Source organism: Aedes albopictus, chromosome 2 (assembly GCF_035046485.1).
Source record: "Aedes albopictus strain Foshan chromosome 2, AalbF5, whole genome shotgun sequence".
NCBI lineage: Eukaryota > Metazoa > Arthropoda > Insecta > Diptera > Culicidae > Aedes > Aedes albopictus.
The window spans coordinates 148,144,557-148,170,262 of record NC_085137.1 but is presented as its reverse complement, the minus strand read 5'-3'; the positions used below and the strand labels follow the sequence as shown (position 1 = coordinate 148,170,262).

Here is a 25,706-nt window from a genome sequence, read left to right as displayed (position 1 = left end):
TTTTCAGCACTCTCCGTATTTATCCAACTCGGCAAGCCTCGTTGGATAAATGTACGACTCGTGGTGAAAAAATCAACTTTTTGCAACTCGTTACATAAATAACTATTTCTTTATTTGTTACAAGTTTTATTTTTGTGTTAGGGTAGCAAACCACTTGGGCAGCGGCCGGTAAAGCCTGTATCCGCAATAATCGGGACACAGAAGTACGGCTGTAGCTCTGTAATGAATCGGTAAAGTTGGCCAAATAATTGACTGAGAACTCTTTGGTGTATGTTTATTATTTGTCCCAAATTTCATAAAAATCGATGCATTACTTTTAACTGTGGATGGAAAACAAACAGACGTGGTTTTAAGCATTTTGTACAATCATGACCAATTTTCATTCGCATAGTAGATGGTTCTTTTACGCTACAGTTCAAAGTTTTGTGATGATAATTATGAAATTTTGTTAGCATTTTCGATACTTATAGAGACACTTTCTTGCAAAATTTCATCAACTTTTATCAATTGGTTTGAAAGCTATTGGTGTGGATAGGATTGAGTGTTAGTTAGTTTTTGTTTCGTATTTTTCATGTGCGGTGTTTGCCTATTAATAACTTTTGAATTTCTCTGCCTATTTTCATGAAATTTTCACGAAAGGTAGTTGATGATTATTGGTATAGTACTTTCAATAGTACAATAGTACAATAAAAGGTGCTGACTAATGATGTCTGTGGGGCTAAATCACGTTCAGTCCCAATGCATGTTTCGACAATAAAATTATTGATTTTTTTTTTTTGAAATTTTGCCTATGCAACGAATGTTGATTGAGAAGTTTGTGTTCAAAATTTCAGCCATTACCTTTGCAAAATTCAAAAGTTGCAGCGCTGACAAGCAAAACTAGGAGCTGCACAAAATTCAATGGCATACATCCTACTCTTTCATTGCTATAACAAAAAGTACTGCATTGATTCACATGAAATTTTGTAAGTGTAATCAACACATCTTAAGATGTTATTAGGCCAAATTTGAGCAATTTTAATGTATCCATTACAGATTTACAGCTGTATTTCTGTGTCCCGATTATTGCGGATACAGGTTTTATTTTGGGCACTCTTCGCTATAACTCAGTCAATTCTGAACCAATTGACTTTAAATTTTGTACATGGCTAGATATCATACGTATCTCATCACGTTCCAAAAATTGTGTCAATTGGTTCAGAATTGGCTTATAGCAGAAAAGTGTCCAAAATTGGACCCCTGCCGAGATGGTTCCACTTCTCTGCGTATTCTATTTTAACCTGCTAATATTTTCCTAAATGAAATGCACATTTGTAGTGCTAGCAACTTGAGTTATCCATGTGTCTCTTATTGATGGCCTACATTTAGATCATTTCGGGTACTGATATCAACTAAAAGACTTCCCTAACAGAGATATCAAAGTGTAGACTTCTCACATTAAAATCTGATTCAGGATGTCCCAGGATTAAAAATTCCTAGACCAAACTCACGCTATGAAAGCAACTAATGCTGCGAACTAAAGGCAACCTGCCAGAGAAAATACGATTACGGGATTGACTAATGGACCAACAACATTTATGAAACCTCGTCATCCTGAAATCGGAAATTGTTATTTATTTAGGTAATAGGGCAAAATTCATGTTCTGTGTTGCATATGTCCAATAGGCGTTGTACTAATTTATTACGCATTTGTAGTGTTACACTACAATATGTCATATTTTAATATGCATTTGTAGTGCTTCATTATTTTTTCGTAATAGTGGCGCTTAACGTGGGAACGGGTATTGGTAGGGTCCATTTTACTTTCGTAAATGTAACAAAATGTTTGACAAAATACTTCAATATTGAGACAGATTGATTAAATTTATATAAGAAACTTGAAAAGCCTAAATTTATTTTGATTAAAAAAAAACTAAATGTAAATGGACATTAAAAAGAAATAATAATAAAAAAAAGACGCGGACACCGTCTTCAGCCAAAGGCTGTACAGACTTAATGAAACTTAACACTAGACGAGGGACACACACTCAGCGAAAAAACTAACGAAATTCATCAAAATACCTTATGAATTTTTGCCATAACTCATTCATATGGATGCCATAAGAATACCTTATGAAAACTAGTTTTCATAAGTTATCCTTATGGCATGACATAAGAAAATCTTATGAAAATGAATTTTCATAAGATTTTCTTCATGGCATTCATATAGTTCAATTATGGCAAAAATCTTATGAACTTTCTAAGGTTTTTTAGTTGCGTGCACGGAGCAGGCACCAGTAGATACGGAGAAGAAACTATGACACACGCCACGCACTTCTACGCCAAGAGTGTGAAACTTCAAAGTGATTGTTTTGCCCCAAGCTTTCCAGCATATAAAAAAGGGTAGATTCAATCTCAGGAAAACCATTTGTTTTACTTAATATTTGACTAGTAACTTATTTAAATAGCTAGGTATGTATCATGTATCAGAAGACCGGCTCCAGAGGCACGTTATTCTCCATTTGGGACATTTGTGCCATCGCCAAAAATAATAGCCTATTTAATCATCTACCTGAGGGAAAAGGAAGGAAATAAGGATAAGGATGGGGATAATGACAGGTTGGGAAATAGGAAAAATACCCTGGAAGAGGGTACTAACGCATAAGCGTACCACAAAGGGTTCAAACAGCGCCCTTAAAAGGGCACTGTAATAGCACATAAAGCGAAAGACGACCTGTACCTCTTTATTACAGCGGGTTAAGAACAACAGAATATCCTGAAGATCCAGGTTTCTGAAGTCAGTTTCACTTAATAAGTGTTTACCGAATACTCGGAAACGCAGTTGCGCAAAAACTGGACAGTTACATATCAAATGATACGAAGTTCCATAATCGGATTCACAGCTATCACAGGCAAATGAATCAGCTTGCTGAATATTCGTCATGTGATAGCTGAGTCGGCAGTGACCAGTCAATGCTTTGACCAGAATGCTGCAATTCTGCTTTGACAGATTTGTAAGATACTTCGCCATTCTTGGAGATGGCTCAGTACAATGCAATTTGGTTTGACCACATGACTCCAAACTATTCCAGTATTGTTTGTGTTGAGTAGCAGCCCAGGTGTGAATCTGAAGCTTTACCCAACACTTCGATATCGGAATAGCTGACTCAGGGCCAATGAAGTCATGTCGTGATGCTCCAGTGCGAGCTAACTCATCAGCCAATTCATTTTCAGCGATGGAAGAATGGCCAGGTACTCATACAAGGTGAACAGCGTTTGCTAAAATCAGCTCCTCCATTTGAGTTCGACAAGCGGTCACCAACTTCGACCTAGAGTTGGCCGAAGCAAGTGCTTTAATAGCAGCCTGGCTTTCTGAACAGAAGTATATGACTTTATCCATCTAAACCATCCGATTTCCGTTGCGTAGGCTTTGTTCCATCGCATCCGAAATAAAAGTCGGCTCGGGAAATTCGTCGCGGCAAAGAATTTGGCGAAAATCGTCACAATACGATGCCGTCTGAAATACTTCTCTCCAGATAACCAGAAAATGTCCTATATGGAAAATCACAAGCAATCACAAGTGGAGCAACGTCAAAGAGAACTTCGAGCGCTCCCGTGGGAGTTGAAGAGAACGCTCCAGACATCGCCATTAAGCACATCCTTCGCAGATGGCCTAACTTTGATTGGATCGTTCTCATTTCGCCCTTTTGCCACCACACAAGACATCCATTTTCCAATATTGGCCGAACAACAGTTGTGTAGATCCACTTGATATACTTGGGTTTAAGACCCCAAGTTGTACCAAAGGTTCGCCGGCAATGCCCAAAGGCCATACAAGCTTTCTTGATTCTGAACTCAATGTGAGGTGTCCAGGAAAGCTTGGAATCAAGAATGACTCCAACGTACTTTACCTGTTCAGTCACATTGATTTCAGAATCAAAGAGACGTAAGGGTCGAACACCATTACGGTTTCGCTTTTCCGTGAAAAAGAACAATAGATGTTTTACTCGGAATTACCGAAAGGCCATATTGGCGACACCAACCCTCAACTACCTGAAGAGCGTTTTGCATCAGGTCGAAAAGGGTGGTGATACACATACCAACAAACAATGCTAGGTAGTCGTCGGCAAAACCATAAGTAGGAAAACCACTAATATTGAGTTGCCTCAATAGCGTATCTGCTTCGAGATTCCACAAAAGCGGTGACAAGACTCCCCCTTGGGGGCATCCACAAACACTCAATTTCCTAATCCCTGCTAGACGCAATGTCGAGAAGAGATATCGGTTTTTGAGCATTTGATGAATCCAATTGGAAATCATTGGAGATAAATCATGACTCCGTGCGGCTTCCAATATGGCATCGAAAGGCACATTGTCAAAGGCACCCATATCCAAGAAAACACCCAAACCAGATTCATTTTGAGCGAACGCTTTCTCGATATCGTGAACAACCTTGTGTAAAAGAGTCACAGTGGACTTACCAGATTGGTAGGCATGTTGGTTCACATGAAGAGGCACGTTGGCCAGATGAACATCACGGATGTGATGATCCACAATGCGTTCAAAGCATTTCAGAAGAAAAGAGGTCAAACTGACAGGTCTGAAACTCTTTGCTTCTTCATACGACGCACGACCCACTTTCGGAATAAACTTCACAGTAATATCCCGCCAGGTTTTGGGAATATACCTGGAACCAAAACTGCAAACAAGTATTTTTTTTCAAAACATGTTTGAAATGGTCCAATCCCATCTGAAGCAAAATAGGATAAATCCCATCTGCTCCAGGAGATTTGAAAGGAGCAAAGCTATTAAGTGCCCACTCAATCGATTCTATAGTTACAATACTCCGAGCCGAAGCCAGGGAATCGTAACTACAAGAAAAGACATCAGGTTCATCCGAAGATGTAATATCCACACATCCAGGGAAGTGTGTGCTGAATAAACATTCCAGAAATTCCTCATCAGAGGAAGTCAGATCGCCATTTGGCAAACGAAGTTCGTTCACTCGGAAATTCTTAGATTTCGCAAGGATTTTATTTAACCGACTGACTACACTCAAACTGGAAACATTTGTGCAAAGGTTTTTCCAGCCGGATCGTTCAGCAGACCGGAGAGCTTTCCTGTAGGCCTTGCGAGCCGACCTGAAAGCCTCCGAACCAGTCGAACGTCGTCTGTTCCAACTATTTCTACATTGTTTCCTGAGTTTCTCCAGATCAGAGTTCCACCATGGGGTTCCTCTTGTGATCTTCACAGACCGTAGAGGGCAAGCTTTTTCAAAAGCTTCCATGATGAAGGTCGTTGTAGTATCAACGGCATCATCTAAATCACTTGGAGTGTCAATGGATGGTTAGTATCCATGAAATTTGACCGCAACCAAATCAGTAAAAAGATCCCAGTTGGTTGACAGGGGGTTCCTGAAACGCAAAGTTTGCGTAGATGTAGCGATGGTCAGATAATGATTCTTCATCTGACACATGCCAATTGGTCATTTCGTGACTAATTCTGCTAGAGCAAAGCGTTAGACAGATACCATGCAGGTTGGGCGATTGCCTATGTTAAGTAATGCAAGATCTGTACTACTTAAGTACTCCATCAAATTGGAGCCTCTCAAATTTATGTCTGAGCTGCCTTAGATTATATGATGAACATTAGCACCACTACCAACAAATAGCGGAAGGCCTTTTGAAGTGCAGTATGCAATGACTTGCTTGAAAGCATCCGTAGGATATGATGCATCATGCGGTAAATAAACCGAACAATAGACGTATTTCCTGTTGAGATTTCCAACAGATCAATCGATACACATACATCTCTAGTAGCTAGTGCAGAGATGAGTGTAGCAACGATTGCGTTGTTGAGCACACATGCTAGAGGCATGATAAGTGAGTTTTCCATTTCATTTTTACTAGAAAACCACCGGAACAGGCGCTCCGTAGTGTTATTCTCAGCTAATTGAGACAATCGCTACCGACACAACACAGCTATCTAGGCTGATCGAGAAAGGAAATTAATATTCATACGGGCTCAAATAGCCCACAGGAAGATACTGTATTGGCAAGCCGCATGATTGCGGTATATCTTTAATAGTTACCAAATAGATTCACCAAATGCTCAAAATACGACATATTTGCTAGAAATCATGTCATGAAGAAAATAAGACATTCGACTAAAATCGGTATCTTGGGCGACTCAGGCAAGGAATTTCCCACGCAACGAGATATGCGAGGTATGCATTTGAAACGGAATCGCTCAAGTAATTTTCGTTCAGTGCATTATTTTTCCGTGACCGGAATGGTCAAGAAATTTAACACAGCAAGCCCCATTTGATTTGACGTTTCGTTTCAGCTCCGTACTAGGATCCGGAATAAAGCGACGCTTTCTTATTTCTTGAGCGATTCCTTGCCTGAATTTCCCACGCATCGAGATAGGCCAAGAAATTCCTTGCGATCTGCATACTACCCAATAGGCTGGGAAATATTTTTTCACTATTAAATCTACGTGATTTGTGCTAACGTAAGAATTCACAATAAGCGCGACGTGAGACGAGACGTAACACTTATAGTTCTCACTATCGTCAAGATATTAAAATTTACCTATCGTCGACCGATTTCGGGCTCGATGTCGCCCATCAACAGGACAATGTCCGACTAGGCCGTGTCGATTTTCGCAAAATTGCGAATACACAATCCCGAATAGTCACAAATGGTTGCAAATGGACCCAAATGAAGCCCTGCAAAACTTAAAAATTCTAAAAAATCGGTAAGCTACTCCGCAATCGACTTGAAGTTTTATATGGGAATTTTAATTTTTCAGTATGGGGAAATTCAACTATTCAAACTTTTGAAGAAAAAGGCACATTAAAGCAACTCTAAAAATCCGCTCCCCCTCTGAAGATTTAGTGCATATATTAGGGAACATTTTGTTAGAAGACAACTTTTTAGTTGCACTTAAGATAAGGGCGTTATTAAATTTCGAAACAATGGACATTTTATTCGCATGATTTCTAACTTCTTTAATTGGCATCACTGCACGTTTTGCGTGTTGAAGAGGGTGGTAACAGCCATCTGCGGCGTCACCACCCGTCGCTGGATGGAGACGCAAGTACCTGATAAAAATGAAATAGTTAGGATTGTAAATATTCTTGCGATATTGCTTTATAAAAACTTGGTATCTTCGGCAAAGTTGTTGGCATGGCCAAGAGCTGTCCAGTGATGAACTAAATCATTGGCAAATTCATCGCTGGGCGGCGCTAGTGTGCATACAATCTGCATGCAAAAGTATTAACGTATATGCGTGTATCTCAATAACGTGATAATTTAACTGTGTGGTGTCTTCGACAAAGTTGTTGGCTGGGCCACGGGCTATCCAGTGACGAACGCAATACAGTCTAGACTCCTACTACACGGTTAGTTCGGGGGTGCAGTAGGAATCCGTGTTGTATGAATCCCAGAGCTTATGGGATTTCGCCTAATTGGGATTGTGAGTGAATATATCAGGAGTATTACAAGATAGCACCAAAGTTGTAGTATAAGAATAGATCTACCACACAATGTGAACTAACATCCAATTAGTTGGCAATTTGGCCGATAGAGGCGCTATGTAGAAGTGGTTGCTTATGTTCACTCGCCAGTAGAAGTACTCAAAGTTATCGCTTGCGATATCTCAAGATCTACTTGATTTGGAACAATGCTGTATTCGGCAAAGTTGTTCAGTAGGTCAAGCACAATCTGGTGGTTAACCAATTAGTTTGTGATTTCGCCACTAGGTGGTGCTAGTTGTCAAGTAAAGTTTCAAACTTCTCTAGCTCACGATCCAGAGCAGATAGAAAAGTGCCGTCTTCGTCAGAGTTTTTCAGGAAGTAAAAACCTATCTGGTGATTCAACATTTAGATGGTGATTTCGCCGCTAGGTGCCACTAGTTGTTAAGTAAAACTTCAAACTTCTTTAGCTCGCGATCCAGAGCAGATAGAAAAGTATCGTCTTCGGCTAAGTTCTTCAGGAAGTCACGAACAATCATGTGATGTAACAATTAGTTGGTGATTTCGCCGCTAGGTGGCACTAGTTGTCATGTAAAATTTTAAACTTCTCTAGCTCGCGATCCAGATCAGATAGAAAAGTGCCGTCTTCGTCAGAGTTTTTCGGGAAGTAAAAACCTATCTGGTGGTTCAATATTTAGTTGGTGATTTCGCCGCTAGGTGGCACTAGTAGTCAAGTAAAGTTTCAAACTCCGCTATCTCGGGATCCAAAGCAGATCGAAAAGTATCGTCTTCGGCAAAGTGCTTTTGAAAGTCAAGAGCTATCTGGTGATTCAACATTTAGTTGGTGATTTCGCTGTTAGGTGATGATTTTGCCTCTAGCTCGCGATCCAGCGCAGATAGAAAAGTGTCGTCTTCGGCAAAATTCTTCAGGAAATCAAGAGCTATCTAGTGAATTAATAATTAGTTGATAATTACGCCGCTAGATGACGCTAGTTGTCAAGTAAAGCTTCAAACTTCTTTATCTTGGGATCCAGAGCAGATAGAAGAGGGTCGTCTTGGGCAAAGTTCTTCAGGAAGTCAAGAGCAATCTGGTGATTCAACAATTAGCTGCATGAAGGGCTTGCATTTTTAAGAAAAATGAAATCTTTCGTCGTTTTGTTTCGCTTTTGGCTCAAGTGCGCTAAGCAACGAAGCACAGACAAACAGACGTCCAAAACTTTTGCCTGGTATATTTTCCATGAGCGCACCTGTTCGAAGAACCACTCAAGATACTGTCGATTGCATGATTCAGCAACGTGTACACTGGCAAACGTCAAAACGATCGAACACTAGCGCCTCTGGTGGAAGGATAGTGGAAATTTGAATTCGACAATGATTTTTCATAAGGGCCTAATTGACTTGATCGATTTCTCTTCGTCGACTCTCTCTTTCGCTAATAACTTGACCAAAACAAACAAAATTAATATTCTTTTTGTTTCTATAGCAAGATGTAGTCATCTCCTTCGCATTTCAATCAAAAATTTTTGGAAAAACTCAATACACATTCTGTAATAACACAAAGAGAGGATCGATGAATAGGAATCGAAAATTTCAGTTAGGCCCTAATGAAGAATCAGTGTCGAATTGATCTTTAAATGCACGTGCCAAGCCATGTTTAAGAGTGTTACGTCTGTTTGTCTGTAGACGGAGTCTATGTTGTCGCACAGTAACACACAAATATGAATTTCAATATATGTACAAAAAAGTTTGCATCTGGGATCAAACATCGGACCTCTGAATTGTCAATCCTTCCCAAGTAACGCACTTGTCACATAAAAGTTACAGCAGCAGGTTTTTGTTCCACTCTTATGTGACAAGCGTGTTACTTGGGATTACTATTAAGCAGCAGAACTATTGCGGTGCAACAATAGCATACGCGCTGAAACACTAATAAATGCTACTTCCTGGTGGCGTTTCCTTGGCCGGTCCCCGCTCGTTTACAAGGAACAAAAAGGACTACAAAAACGTTGGTGGTCGACTATTTATCATTGAGGTTCATCCTCGGGTTCATCGTGGAACCCTTTACCGGCAATGAAAAAGCTAGTCGTCAATGTTGTTCTATCGGGATGATTTTTTTTCTTTGCGTGGCGGTGAAGAGAACGACCCTGGTCTGGATCCAAGATAGAGATGTTCAAAATTCTATTTGCCAATTACCGCCAAGTAGCGGTGAACTACCTACTAATTGTTGAAATACCAGGTCGTTCTATAGTCTATACTTTCTGAAGAAAATTGCCAAAGATAACACTTTTCTATCTGCTATGGATTCCGAGCAGCCAAGCATCACCTAGCAGCTAAATCACCAATTTATTGTTTTATCACCAGCATGCTCTTGGCTTCCTGTTGAACTTTGCCGAAGACAGAACTATTCTATCTGCTATAGATCCTGAGATAGAGTTTTAAAACTTTACATGACAATAAGCGCCACCTAACGGCAAATTCACAAACTATATTTTTAATCAGAAGATGACTCTTGACTTCCTGAAGAACTTTGCCGAAGACGACACTTTTCTATCTGCTCTGGATCGCGAGATAGAGAAGTTTGAAACTTTACTGGACAACTCGCGCCACCTAGCGGCGAAATCACAAACTTATAGTTGAATCACTAGATAGCTTTTGACTTCTAGACGAACTTTGTCGAAGACGACCCTCTTCTATCTGCTCTGGATCGCGAGCTAGAGAAGTTTGAAATTTTACTTGACAAAGAGCGTCACCTAGCGGCGAAATCACCGACTTAATGTTGCATCACAAGATTGTTCTTGACTTCCTGGAGAACTTTGCCGAAGACGACCCTCCTCTATCTGCTATGGATCCCGATATAAAGAAGTTTGAAACTTTACTTGACAACTAGCGCCACCTAGCGGCGAAATCACAAACTAATTGTTAATTCACTAAATAACTCTTGACTTCCTGTAGAACTTTGCCGAAGACGACACTTTTCTATCTGCTCTGAATAGCGAGTCAGAGAAGTTTAAAATTTTACTTGACAAATAGCGCCACCTAGCGGTGAAATCACAAACAAAATGTTATTTAATTAGATAGCTCTTGACTTCCTGAAGAACTTTGCCGAAGACGACACTTTTCTATCTGCTCTGGATCGCGAGCTAGAGAAGTTTAAAATTTTACTTAAAAACTAGCGTCACCTAGCGGCGAAACCATCAACTAAATGTTGAATCACCACTGAGGTTTTGAATTCCTAAAAACTTTGCTAAAGACGACACCACCTAGCAATGAAATCACCAACTAAATGTTGAATCACCAGAGAGGTTTTCAGACGGCACTTTTCTATCTGCTCTGAATCGCGAGCTAAAGAAGTTTGAAACTATACTTCACAACAAGCGTCACCTAGCGGTGAAATTACAAACTAAATGTTAAGTCATTAGATAGCTCTTGACTTCCTGAAGAACTTAGCCGAAGACGATACTTTTCGATCTGCTTTGGATCCCGAGATAGCGGAGTTTGAAACTTTACTTGACAACTAGTGCCACCTAGCGGCGAAATAACCAACTAATTGTTACATCACAAGATTGTTCTTGACTTCCTGAAGAACTTTGCCGAAGACGACTCTCTTCTATCTGCTCTGGATCGCGAGTTAAAGAAGTTTAAAAATTTACTTAACAACTAGCGCCACCTAGCATCGAAATCACAACTAAATATTGAACCACCATATAGGTTTTTACTTCCCGAAAAACTCTGACGAAGACGGCACTTTTCTATCTGATCTGGATCGCGAGCTAGAGAAGTTTGAAATTTTAAATGACAACTAGTGCCACCTAGCGGCGAAATCACCAACTAATTGTTACATCACATGATTGTTCGTGACTTCCTAAGGAACTTAGCAGAAGACGATACTTTTCTATCTGCTCTGGATCGCGAGCTAAAGAAGTTTGAAATTTTACTTAACAACTAGTGGCACCTAGCGGCGAAATCACCATCTAAATGTTGAATCACCAGATAGGTTTTTACTTCCTGAAAAACTCTGACGAAGACGGCACTTTTCTATCTGCTCTGGATCGTGAGCTAGAGAAGTTTGAAACTTTACTTGACAACTAGCACCACCTAGCGGCGAAATCACAAACTAATTGGTTAACCACCAGATTGTGCTTGACCTACTGAACAACTTTGCCGAATACAGCATTGTTCCAAATCAAGTAGATCTTGAGATATCGCAAGCGATAACTTTGAGTACTTCTACTGGCGAGTGAACATAAGCAACCACTTCTACATAGCGCCTCTATCGGCCAAATTGCCAACTAATTGGATGTTAGTTCACATTGTGTGGTAGATCTATTCTTATACTACAACTTTGCCAAAGAAAGTATGGTGCTATCTTGTAATACTCCTGATATATTCACTCACAATCCCAATTAGGCGAAATCCCATAAGCTCTGGGATTCATACAACACGGATTCCTACTGCACCCCCGAACTAACCGTGTAGTAGGAGTCTAGACTGTATTGCGTTCGTCACTGGATAGCCCGTGGCCCAGCCAACAACTTTGTCGAAGACACCACACAGTTAAATTATCACGTTATTGAGATACACGCATATACGTTAATACTTTTGCATGCAGATTGTATGCACACTAGCGCCGCCCAGCGATGAATTTGCCAATGATTTAGTTCATCACTGGACAGCTCTTGGCCATGCCAACAACTTTGCCGAAGATACCAAGTTTTTATAAAGCAATATCGCAAGAATATTTACAATCCTAACTATTTCATTTTTATCAGGTACTTGCGTCTCCATCCAGCGACGGGTGGTGACGCCGCAGATGGCTGTTACCACCCTCTTCAACACGCAAAACGTGCAGTGATGCCAATTAAAGAAGTTAGAAATCATGCGAATAAAATGTCCATTGTTTCGAAATTTAATAACGCCCTTATCTTAAGTGCAACTAAAAAGTTGTCTTCTAACAAAATGTTCCCTAATATATGCACTAAATCTTCAGAGGGGGAGCGGATTTTTAGAGTTGCTTTAATGTGCCTTTTTCTTCAAAAGTTTGAAAAGTTGAATTTCCCCATACTGAAAAATTAAAATTCCCATATAAAACTTCAAGTCGATTGCGGACTAGCTTACCGATTTTTTAGAATTTTTAAATTTTGCAGGGCTTCATTTGGGTCCATTTGCAACCATTTGTGACTATTCGGGATTGTATATTCGCAATTTTGCAAAAATCGACACGGCCTAATGTCCGACTGATTGCGTTCAGTTTTCGTATGGTAGATCCGTGTCTACCATAGTGAAAAGACACGTCATGATGGGAGGGTCGTCTTCATTCATCAACGGTCGCATAAACCGTCAGAGCTTGAAACTAGAGAATTTGTAATCCAAGAGACTTGAAAGTTGCTGGTAATTTCATAAAACAATCGCAATTATATCCGGTCTTTTTAATTAAACGAAATTCACGACATTCTCCGTTAACAACAATTAAAATCAATTAAAAGTAACAACTTACAAGCTGAAAATCCCCATCTTGATGCTGTCTTTCGATTTATTCCGCAAACTCCGAATAACTGCTTTGTGGAGATGATCTCTGCTTGCTCTCTCGTTGTACGCAGCGGTTACTGCGATTGTATTGCTGTTACTACCACTGACAGATTGCACCAATCAAAAACGCACGTTTTGATCGACGCTTACAGGGAAACAATAAACAAATCACTCACAACACGAACAAACAGTAAATTTTCACTCTCACTCTTCGCCACACCAAGAGCTGTGTAACACCAATGTTTCCTTATTTTCCACTCCAACGAGATTTGCGCGCCCACGTTCGAAGTAAACAACAACTTCTCGCGCCTACTACGATCTCTCGGTACCACAGCTGCACTTCACTAACCAAGCGTAGTAGGCTGCACTGGGTAGGTGTCTATTTCTACGATTACTTGGATAAATCGAATCGATCTCGCCGTTCCCTCCGATAGAGTACGTAGAATCATTCACTATTCGTCAACTACTCCTTATGTAACGCTGCATGACTCATAGAGAACTGCACCTTCGCACTGAACTCACTTATGCATTGCACCGCGTCTATTGATAAACCGAAAATTTTCGTACAATTTCTACACTTTCCTCCTGGCGGGGCTCTACTCGTCTCCCTCTGAGAAACACCGACCGAAGCCAAATCGAACCAAGAGCCGCCCACAAAGTGTTTCACTTTTCTTCGATGACCCAAAAAGGAAGAACACGGAGTGCAACGTCTCGGAGTCGGAGTCGACGAGTTCACTTTCTTACCGACAGACACAAACAGACAGGTTTCGCAATTATTATTAAGAAGAAATCTCCCGCCGAAATCACTTTCGATCATGCAAAACCATCATCGCTTCGATAACCGCACTCACGCAAGCTTAATTCGAAGAAATCCAGACGATGAAATTTGAGTTTCCCGAGTAAAAAAAAAAGCAAGACAGCAACCGACCACTATTCCGGTGGATGGATTCTACTCCATCCAAGGTGATTATGAACGAGGAGGGTTCTCTCGTCACAGCCAGACAGACAGCGAACCGCGACGAATGAGCAGGCGGCGATGACGAACGCGCGTCTTAACTCGACGGAAGTAGAAGTGCTACTAAAGTGTTACGGCGGCGAGGCGACCTGCCCTGCGACGCTGCGACGACCAATAAAATAACGACGACGACGGAGAGAATGACGCATCGACCGGACGAAGGAACGGAATGAGTAGGCTGACAAAATTAGAGATGACGACGCTTTTCCAACAGTGTGTGAGAATACCAAGTGTCCGACGCTTGCAGTGAGGTACCCGGCCTCGAAAGGATCCTCCGGATCGGATGGAAGCCGGGCGGGAAAGAAGTATTAATGAATCGGGCAAGTGAGAATTTCAAGAGACAGAACCATCTCAGTTCGGAGATTCGAGAAAGAGAGCAATAAGCCGGACGGAAGAAGGACGTCGCGACAGAAGAGAACGCTAAGCAGTAAATTTATCGAGGTGCCCAAGAAGCCGAATGAGGTTCTATGAAGGAGCGTCGTCCGCTTGGCCGTCCGTCTAATGATACCTGCTGAAAAATTCGATGCTATCGTTTTGGAATGAAAATCATGTTTGCAAGGGAATCGTATAACATATGTATAAAAAATGTTTATTTATTTAACCATCTAATAATCCATTTAGGACATTTTTTTCGCACACGCACAGTCCAAGCACGTTTCTCTTTTTAACGAATAATTCAAATGTTCTGTACACGCAGAACTCGATGTACACAGAGCAACGAGTAACTTTCACGCAGCGACCGAAAAGACAAAAAAATTTTCACGCAGATTTGTGTAACACCGGATCAGCACATTTTTTGTGTTGATCCAGTGTTACACAAATCTGCGTGAAAATTCTTTTGTCTTTTCGGTCGCTGCGTGAAAGTTACTCGTGCGCTGTGTTGTTTCATTTAAGGGTGTAGTTCGCAAATCGCTCGCTCACGGCGCTCGCATCGTTTTCGCTCCTGTTTGACGTTTGCTCAATATCGCCATCTACTCAGTGGATTTGCGAAACACAGCGTAGTTAGCATTGGGTGATTATGCTTTTGTGACGATGCTTTTAATCGCATTTTGCTACGTCTGTATGTCGTGGTTCAAGAGCGATTTTCAAACTAACCTTGAGTTCGGATAACTCAATGCCACAGTGGGAAAAAATGGACCCAAAATCGCAACTTTTAGAAGCCGCTGATTTGGAAAAGCATCAAATACCTATTTCTATGTAAAAAATGATAAGGAATCGAATGGTGGTGGTCTCGTTTTGTGCAGACCACGGGAAAGGTCCCATTTCGCCCCATTTTGCCCTTTTTTGCACTATTTTTATGCAAAACATAACAAAGTAGCAAAGATAAACCTCTGCAGCCGACATATAACCCGGGAAAACGTTAAATACTATAGTAGAGGTTGTTCTCAATTGAAGTGGAACATTTCCGTGCTGACCAGATCACTATAACGCCCCATTTTACCCCACACTACTTATTAATTATGAAAAAAACTAGTTTTATCCATGGATTTTCAAGCAGTTTTCGATGTTTCCATTCAAATCATAGCAATCATGATGCAAATATTCTTAAACAACTGGAGAGAGTTGATTTTCACCATGGCAGAGCACGAGTTGTGGCTTACTTTGCCCCAATTCTCCCTTATTTTCATGTTTCGGTGCTAAATTTTACCAAAAAGCGTATGAAGATCTCCGCTAACGATCTGTATCTATAAACAATCGTTCAATATTTCAGCGAAGATGATCCACAATCAGTGTGTAAAAAATTCGAAGGTTGAAAGTGAAGATTGACATTCTCATATTTTCATTCGTGTGTAGTCACATTCATTGTCAGCTGAATGCCTCTCTTTTTTCATTCAATTCTCTGTCACGAATATTTTTTCGCACGTCGTAAAATGTCCAATTTCTGATAACAGACGCACAATCCGACTTAATGGACAAATAGAGCAGTTAATTAGTATTCTAATTAACTACTATACACAAGTTTTGAGGTGATTAGAAGAACAATCGGAGGTTACGGTCTAGTTATATTTCTCAGTGACAATTGTCAGTGACAGAAAAATGAATGAATAGGTGAGAAAATTCATTCACCAAAATGAATTTTATTTTGATCCCTCAGTTGAGAATTTTAAAAATTCACTTTGAATTTCACTCACTGAAAATGAAAATTTTAATCTCTGTCTACAATGAGGGTGGAACATTTTCATGTTGCCCATATCACTATAATGTCCCATTTTGCCCCATATTCCTTGAAATCTGATGCAAATACTCATTAAAAAACACTAGATAGAGTTGTTTTCCACCATGGAAGAGCACGAGATGTGACCTATTTTGCCCCAATTCACTCTAATTTTGATGTTTCGGTGCCAAATATGTCCGGAAAGCATATGAAGATCTCCGCTGATGATCTACATCCTTGACAAACGTTCAATATTTCAGCAAAGATTATCCACCACGAGGGTGGAGCATTTTCAAGTTGCCCATATCACGATAATGTTCCATTTTGCCTCATATTCCTTCAAAACTATGAAAAATTAGTTTTTTCATATATTTTCAAGCTGTTTTCGAAGTTTTCATGCAATAACATGAAATTATGATGCAAATACTCTTAAATAAAACTAGATAGAGTTTATTTTACCATGGATGAGCAAGGGATGTGACCTATTTTGCCCCAATTCATTCTAATTTTCATGTTTCGTTGCCAAATTTAAACATTTTCATGCTTCATTAACCAAGAATCATATGATAACCTCTTCTTTACATTATTTACAAAATTCTTACAGATTATCTCATATACCAGACATTTAAAATGAAATTTAAGAAATATGTTTAAACAAAAAATACATGATCTGTTGATTCTCGAAGAAGCATTGAAAGTTTCTGGAAATTGCTACAGATTTAGAAAGAGCGCCATGCTGTCCCTGTTGTTTATAGAATATCGAGATGCTTGTTTTTATTATGGAATATCGAGGATTCAATTCAGTTAATTCCGCATGTATGTAGCAAATAGAAAAATAAAAAAAAATATTTACAACTTAATCCTACTTTTCTAATTATCTTAACAATCTTCAAGATCACTGTTATCAGATTCGGATGTATTTTCCGAAACGTCCTCATTTATATCCGAATTGGAGTAAAATAGATCACACTTCGTGCTTTGCCATGGTGGAAATCAAAGTCTATCTAGGACAAAAACGTGGCGACGCGAATCAAGATGCATGCAATTGAGTTGTTCAGGGATTTTTTTCTTTTTTTGATGAGAGACTGCATAAGCCTTGGACTTATTAACATCTTTATTATTCTTTATTTGAAAGATATAAAAGTAGCTCTAACAGCTATGGAGAAACATAAATTTTCATCATGTTTAAGGTATGTGGGATCTTAACAGCACGGTAATGTTCCTCCCTCATATCAAATTATCTTTTCTATAGTATTGAGCGTTTTTGAAAGATATAGATCAGCAACAGTTGTATTAATATGTTTTTTGGTCAAGTTTTGCACCGAAACATGAAAATTAGACTGAATTGGGGCAAAATAGGTCACATTCCGTGTTTTACATGGTGGAGATCAACTTTATCTCATTTCTTAAAAGTATTTGAATCGTGATTGACATAATTTGCATGGAAACTTCGAAAACAGCTTGAAAACCTATCAAAACTATTTTTTAAATTTTTTAGGGAATATGGGGTAAAATGGGACATTATTGTGATATGGGCAGCATGAAAATGTTCCATATTCGTTGCGGATAATCTTTGCTAGAATAATAATGGATGTAGATCATCAACGGAGACCTTCATATGCTTTCTGGTCAAATTTGGCAACGAAACATGAAAATTAGAATGAATTGGGGCAAAATAGGTCACATCCCTTGCTCATCCATGGTGAAAATAAACTCTATCTAGTTTTATATAAGAGGCATCATAATTTCATGTTATTGCATGAAAACTTCGAAAACAGCTTGAAAATATATAAAAAAAACTAATTTTTCATAGTTTTGAAGGAATATGGGGCAAAATGGAACATTATCGTGATATGGGCAACTTGAAAATGCTCCACCCTCGTGGTGGATAATCTTTGCTAAAATATTGAACGTTTTTCATGAATGTAGATCATCAGCGGAGATCTTCATATGCTTTCCGGACATATTTGGCACCGAAACATCAAAATTAGAGTGAATTGGGGCAAAATAGGTCACATCTCGTGCTCATGGTGGAAAACAACTCTATCTAGTTTTTTTTAAAGAGTATTTGCATCATGATTGCTATGATTTGCATGGAAGCTTCGAATACATCATGAGAACTTAAAAAAACTCATTTTAATAGATTTCAAGGAATATGGGGCAAAATGGGACATTATAGTGATATGGGCAACATGAAAATGTTCCACCCTCATTGTGGATCATCTTCGCTGAAATATTGAACGATTGTTTATAGATACAGATCGTTAGCGGAGATCTTCATATGCTTTTTGGTAAAATTTAGCACCGAAACATGAAAATAAGGGAGAATTGGGGCAAAGTAAGCCACAACTCGTGCTCTGCCATGGTGAAAATCAACTCTATCCAGTTGTTTAAGAATATTTGCATCATGATTGCTATGATTTGAATGGAAACATCGAAAACTGCTTGAAAATCCATGGATAAAACTAGTTTTTCATAATTAATAAGTAGTGTGGGGCAAAATGGGGCGTTATAGTGATCTGGTCAGCATGGAAATGTTCCACTTCAATTGAGAACAACCTCTACTATAGTATTTAACGTTTTCCCGGGTTATATGTCGGCGGCAGAGGTCTATCTTTGCTACTTTGTTATGTTTTGCATAAAAATAGTGCAAAAAAGGGCAAAATGGGGCGAAATGGGACCTTTAACGTGGTCTGCACAAAACGAGACCACCACCATTCGATTCCTTGTCATTTTTTACATAGAAATAGGTATTTTATGCTTTTCCAAACCAGCGGCTTCTAAAAGTTGCGATTTTGGGTCCATTTTTTCCCACTGTGCAATGTATCAGGTACCCTAGAGCCAAGGACCAGCTGTACTATAAAACATAATAGGGTGACGATGGGTATTATCGGCAGGTTTGTTCTCTTCGTCATGGGGGATTTTTGTAGGCCGAATTGCCTGAAATTTGGGCATATAACTCAGCTTAGGTTGGGGAGGATTTTAGGCCAAATCTGAGACCTACAGGTTTCAAAAAACCCCCCGTGACGAAGAGAACAAAACTACCGAGAATACGTAAGTTTCCCTATATCTCTTAATTTTTGTTATTTCTCGGTAACGAATACAGCAATATCGATTTTTGCGTGACGTTTCGGCCTAATCACATTTCGGCCATCTTCAGACGTCTAAAAGTTTAATACAAAAAACATTAAAGGGGGTCTCCAGTTAGCCGTCGTTGTCCGTCATTGTCGCAGCTTAAACACTAACGCATTGTAGTTCGTGTTGAACAATCCACTCTCAAGTTGTAGGTTCACTGTATTAGTTTCCTCTGCCAGCTTGATATGGAATGTCTCCGCGACTACCCTTCTCTCCTGGTCGGCGATTCGTTCGATTATTCTCGTCTCGCCAAAAATAAACACATGGCCGTCACATAACGTGTGGTGGGTCAATCCAGTCCTGTTCATATTGTTTTAATCAATCCTGGAACAATCCTGGAAGGATTCCCTACAGCAATTCTGGGTTAACTATCTGGAAGAGTCCTCATAGGAATTGTGGCTGAAAGCTCGGCAGGAATCCCTGAAAGAATAACCGAAGAAATCCTGGAAGAAATTAGTAAAGAAATCATGGGTGAAATCCAGAGAGAAAACCTTGAAAAAATCATTCAAGGAATACCAATTCCGGCATTTATACCTAACAGAACTCCCATTGGATTCTCTGATCATATCTTGGCGGCAGAAATTTTTGAAAAAGCAAGCATCTCTGAACGAGTGTCGGCTAGAATTCTTGAAAGAATCCCGAAGTTATTCCTTCCTGAATTTAGGGAATACATATTTGTTTTTTTTTTTTTCATAGTGATTACGGCGGTAGCACACTGTGCTTATGTTCTAACACCGCACCCTTTCCCTACGTTTGCTTCTATGAGCCTCTATTTTTATTTCAACACACAGAAATACGTAGGCATATCGTGGCCCAAGTCGACACTGTTTTGGCCTGCGTTGAACAAAAATAGTTTTAATAAAAGTTTCCCCTTTTTTCTTTTTGTCAATTGTTTTTTTTTTGTACTATGGTCCATTATTTAGTTAGGTTCTTGTCAATTTGTCAGTTATTCGAAGTAGATCTCCAATATGTAGTCAATAAGTCAATTAAGTCATTCTGATCTGTTCTATCATAGCAGCTTTAGTCTTTGCTTTATTGAAGTGTAGTTCTATTGGAAATATGCTGAATATCGTTATTAAAAAGAGACGTCTGGAACTGTGTCCTGCTAGTTGTTCCGTCATGCACATACGTCATGTCTTAATAATGCCTAGGAGATTAACGAAAACACGTGTGTTCTGTCAGATGTCCATTGCGTAGAAAGTCAAGGAAAATAGATTTCTTTATTGTCAGTTGTTATGTAAGCCTCGCTTGAAGCACTTCCCGTGAGAACCCTAACATCTGTACACCAACTAATCCGTATCTTCGTACACAGCTAAATACTATACTGCCAACCGGCGAAAAGCCTATGGGTAAATATTAAAAAATTGAATAATAATGCTGTCTAGCGCGTTGTTTTCTATCGGCCACTATTTTAGTCTGGTCCCAACTGCAAGCTGTTTTCCAATCTTATCGTCAATTGTCTTCTAGATACCCCACGGAATTGATGAGTAGTGAGTTCAATGCAGAGATCCCCCCCCCCCTCACACTCCCAAATTGTGGTAGGCCACCGCTAAACCTGCAAACCAGACCCACCCCAAGCCAAAATCTCTAGCAGATGTGGACAAACCGGTGCTCAACGTGCTCTCCCATCGTGGCAACATCAAATATGTGGACTGTACAACAATTATAGTAGTTTTAATGAAATGAATACTAAGAATTTAGGCCGACACTCGAAGTGACGAACTTTACAGTGCTAGTTGAGAAAATACACGAAAGATAGGTAACAACAAATGTGCACAAACAGATGCATAACAATATGCATGTAAAAAAAGGCCGCAACTATCCATGGTGAATTTAAAATAATAACAACGTAAATATAATGGAACAGACTCACCGAATTTAGCTCCAAAATGCCCCCTAGACGATGGTATTGTTCACTCTATGAAGCCACGCGTTGTACAAAATGAATCTGAAATGACAAAAAGACAGTGGGCCGCCAAACTCCACAAAATGGCGGCCCGGAAATTTTAGTATTCTGTTTATAGCATTGTTGAGCATCATAGAGAGCATAATTTATATTCAGTTTTAAATATAGTTTCTTGTTACTATGCTAAGAAATAGAGAGATTCAAAAGTTTTTTTTTCTACCTGCACCAGCGAACTTCTTGAGTGAACAGTTTCAACATCCAAAATTTAGATTCTAAATTGTTCATTCACTAATGCGATTTTCTTATCACCCTGCCCTGTCTTAACTAGAAGATATAAGTAATGCAGAGACATCCCACATGCACTCTTGCATTACATAATAAGGTTGGACCCTGCTGCAATCAATGTCGTTATGCTATCCACTCCTGAGTTTATAGTTGCTATAAAAATAATTTCGAAGAAGTGAAAAAGAATAGTACGAATCTACTTGTTAATAAAATGCTGCTACTATTACTATTACTACTACTCCTACTACTACTACTAACTACTACTACTAATACTACTATCAAAAGTGCAATGAGTGATCGTTGGCTTCCCAGTCTTGTTAGTAGTTAGATGGTTAGTATAGACTGGTAATAAGCCCTGTCGGTCCCCCCAGCACTGCGCGTAATCAACTGTTGTTAGATCATGCGACAGCGATTAAGCGTATGCTGGAGGCATGACAAATCAAGCGTTTAAATTAAAGTCAATAAAGCAATGGTATGATTATTCAGATTCTATTTTAGTTTAATTTAGTAAAGAAATGCTTTAATTCAAAACCTAGTTACTTTCAAATACTATTCCATTTACTATTTCACTAATTTTCGTTACTATATTTAATTTAGCTAATCTATAATTATAAAAGACTAAAATTGAAATTATTTAAACACATTTTCACTATATGACGACGCTTGATAAGCCATCGTCAAACCCATCACTCTTGGACAGGGGAATTTAGGGAATATTTGTTTTCAATCTTATATCAAGAACAAGACAGGATATAAGACTGAAAGCCAAGAAATATTCCCCAAATTAGAATCACAGTTGGTCCTATCCCGTTATTCCTAATATATAACGGATATACCTAAAATATCCAGGATGACCTGAAGAATGCTCGGCAGAAACTTATATTCTTTCATATTTCTTTTCGGGGGGAATCCTTTAAGAAATCGGAGCAGAAATACCGAATAGAATACCTAAAACCGCAGACAGACGTTCTAGCTCGAACAAATTTATTCAAATTTTCTATGTAAATTTTCACTAGCGTAACCTAGGCAACCGATTGCCACAGTAAAGTCGCGTGCAGTTGACAGTTTGAGAAACCACGTGCTTCCAGCCACTTACTTACCACCCAATTCACCACCCACCGAAAAATAAAATCAAAACAAACACTGTCAAAATCATTCCTACATTTGCGTCACATTCACAAAGATTTCCCAATGCGAGTGAAGTTCATCCAAATGCAGTTTTATTCAAGCAAATCTATGTAAAATAAAAGTAATAATGTGTAAAATATTTTACAAGAGTCCTGCGCTAATTTGTGCAAAAGATTTTAGACATTAAATAAAAGTCATTTACTCTGCACAAATTATGTGGAAACATTATTAGCGTGCAACACGTGCGGTCTTTTCCCGCCATCCGGCTGGAAGACGACCGTGGTGACAGTTGTTGGTCGCAACGCACATGTGAGGCAGCGATTGAATATGAACTTCGCTAACGCTGATTGCCACTTGGCAATTTGTGCCGGCCATGTTTTTTACACAAGCTGCTGAGTCAAACTTGAACGTCTGTCTGCGCTAAAACAATCCTTTTAGGATTTACTAAAACAATTTCTGCAAAAATCCTTGAAGAGATCTTAGCCGCCATCCCTACAGGAATTCCGGAAGAAACATTTGAAGAAATCCTTGGGAGATACTCGAGAGGAATGTCCTTGGGAATACCAGGCAAAAATCGGGAAAAAAATTCTGAAGGTACCTCAATAAAATCTCATTTCATCTAATCTTATCTCATTTTTTCACCCTACTTTCTATCCTAATCCTCTACTCTCTACCTTACCGCCTTTCCTACCCTATATACCTACACTATCCTCCATCCTACCGTCTACCCTAACCTTCTACCCTACCATCTAACCAGCCTCTACCGTTATTCCCTATTCTACCGTCTATTTTAATCATCCATCTCAGCCTCTATCCTAATCCTCAACCTACAATGACACATATTACCCATTTTACTGGCATTTTACCAGATTTACTGGTATGCCTGAAACATACTGGAAAAACTTGTAATTAGAAGGCACAAATGTCAAATTGTGAGATGAAATTTGTGAAAAAAAAATCGCGTTCTGGTGGGATTCGAACCCACGACTCCGTATTCGCTAGACCGGCGCTTTAACCAACTAAACCACAGAACAGGTAATGATTATGCGGAACAAAAAGTCAAACTGACTCCGAAACCACACCGTGAACACTCCTAAGTCACGAACTCATCTCTCTTTCGGCTTAGATGCCAATCCACAACACACTCGCGTTTGTGCCCACTAACTACAAGTGAGAGCGAATTATTTTTATGAAACCGAGACTTACTCTCGCACTCCGCATACCTAGCCACCAGGCAGGTTGTTTTGCTGGAGTCTAATAGGCTAGAGGAACTGGTTCACCCAGTGTTGGTAAAAACTCAAATTCTCAAATCTCATGATTGAGTTGTTTCTCGCGCGATTCTTGACTCGCCAAACTCACCGCCGAAAAAATCATGCATGAGTTGACTCGTGATTTTACTCATTGCTTTATTTCTTGGTGTTCTTATTGTTTACACCGAAGTTTTTAGGATTGTATGATAGAACAAAAGCAAATCTAGCATACAACAACATTGATAGCCGTTTAAATTAATTTTGATTCGTTTTACAATGAAAATCTCGCGTGTGAGAAAATGATTCAGAATCGCGCGCGAGTTTGCTCACGCAGGAGCGGCTCATGAGTGCGCTTTGAGTGTGAGTTTACCAACACTGGGTTCACCTAGCGTGAATGAGGATGAAGCATCTGTCAAATTTAGCATTTTTTTATATGAAGATCTAGTTTTTCTCTTGCGGTCAATTCATCCACATTCATCCAGTTCCCCTAGCCTATTAGTATGCGTCCAAAGCTCGGCACGGTCGGACGCTCAGACGACTAACTGCGCCATGTGACGCAAGCAAGGGTAAAATGACACATATTGCCCATTTTACTGGCATTTAAAAAATAAAGCGTATCCCAAGAATACAAAAAAAACCTGAACAAAACTTATTGCAAATCAATGTTTTTTTGTTGTAAATCAATAGGAATTCGCTTATTTACCAATAGTTCCACTATTGAAATAAGTTATTAGTAGTTGGCTTATCCTTATCAGGAACCATATTCTAAATATTATTGCATCATATTCATCTGATTCCGTTTGTCCCAAGTTCGTCGAAAATCGATGGTGCTTCAGATTTTCGTTCATTATTGAACAGTTATTCCGGTAGTCGAAATTTTAAATTATATGTTACAAATTTATCAAATTTCTCAAGTATACGAGAATGAGCGGGATAAAGAAGGGGTCAGTGCCCCCTCTTCCACCTTCCATTTCTCGTGTTTGTTTAGGAGAGTGAATAAGATAAATAAACGAGGCACGCCAATCCACTGAAATACTCTTAAACGTCCTAGACAAACCAAAGAACACTTTCGGAACGCACCTGGAACCCCCCTTAAACTGCCTGGAACACCCCTGAACAGCCTGGAACGTCTCCAAAACCCTTTGAAAACCCTTAGAGCGCTCCTGAAACCCGCTGATACATCTTAAAATGTCTTTGAAATCTTACGGAATGCATCTGAAACACCTCTGCCTGCCCCCCCCCCCCCCCCCCCCAATCCGTTGGGGACCTGAAACCCCTTGATATTTTATAGGACGCTGCTGAAATTCCCTCAAAACCCACTGGAACATTTTGAAACGTCTTTGAAATCAATCCCATGGATCGCCTCTGACACCACCTGAAACTCCATGGCACACCCCTGAAATTTCCTTGAGTGCCTTTGACACCCTTTGAAACCCCCTGAAACGTTCCTACAACTCCCTGCAATACCACTGAAACTCTCTGGAACACTCTGGAACGTCCCTGAAAACACCCTAAAGCCCCATGGTTCACCTCTGGAACGCCTCTGAGTCCTTGTGAAACCTCATTAAACGCCCACGAAACCCCATTCATTGGGTGCCTCTAAAACCAACACTTCTAGAACGCACTTAAGGCCCCTTGGGCTACTATATTTACAGTCTGGTGAATAGAACTATCGGAGCCAATTGAACTTGACAGTTCGAAAGAGCTTGAATATGAAGGGGATATTATAACCTTGATTATGTTCTGAAGATATGAAAGCTGTCGAAAGCTTGAACTTTTTCTAGTTTCGCTTGTATTTTGGTTGCCAGTTGCCCGTTTTTGTGATTTTCTATTCGCCAGACTGTAAAATA

General features: G+C 39.6%; 1 protein-coding gene across 2 annotated transcripts in view; it reads right to left on the bottom strand.

Moving 5' to 3' along the window:
* LOC109428851 (protein Star) overlaps window positions 1-25,706 on the bottom strand; it is a 143,392-nt gene that overhangs the window by 109,572 nt on the left and 8,114 nt on the right. Inside the window, exon 1 of one of the 2 annotated variants that reach the window (XM_029859452.2) lies at window positions 12,951-14,123. The exons of the other annotated variant lie outside the window; for it this stretch is intronic. Coding sequence (XP_029715312.2) covers window positions 12,951-12,967 — 17 coding nt within the window. The 5' untranslated portion in view covers window positions 12,968-14,123. Of the gene's footprint in view, window positions 1-12,950; window positions 14,124-25,706 lie in introns of those variants that run through there. 2 annotated transcript variants of the gene reach the window in all.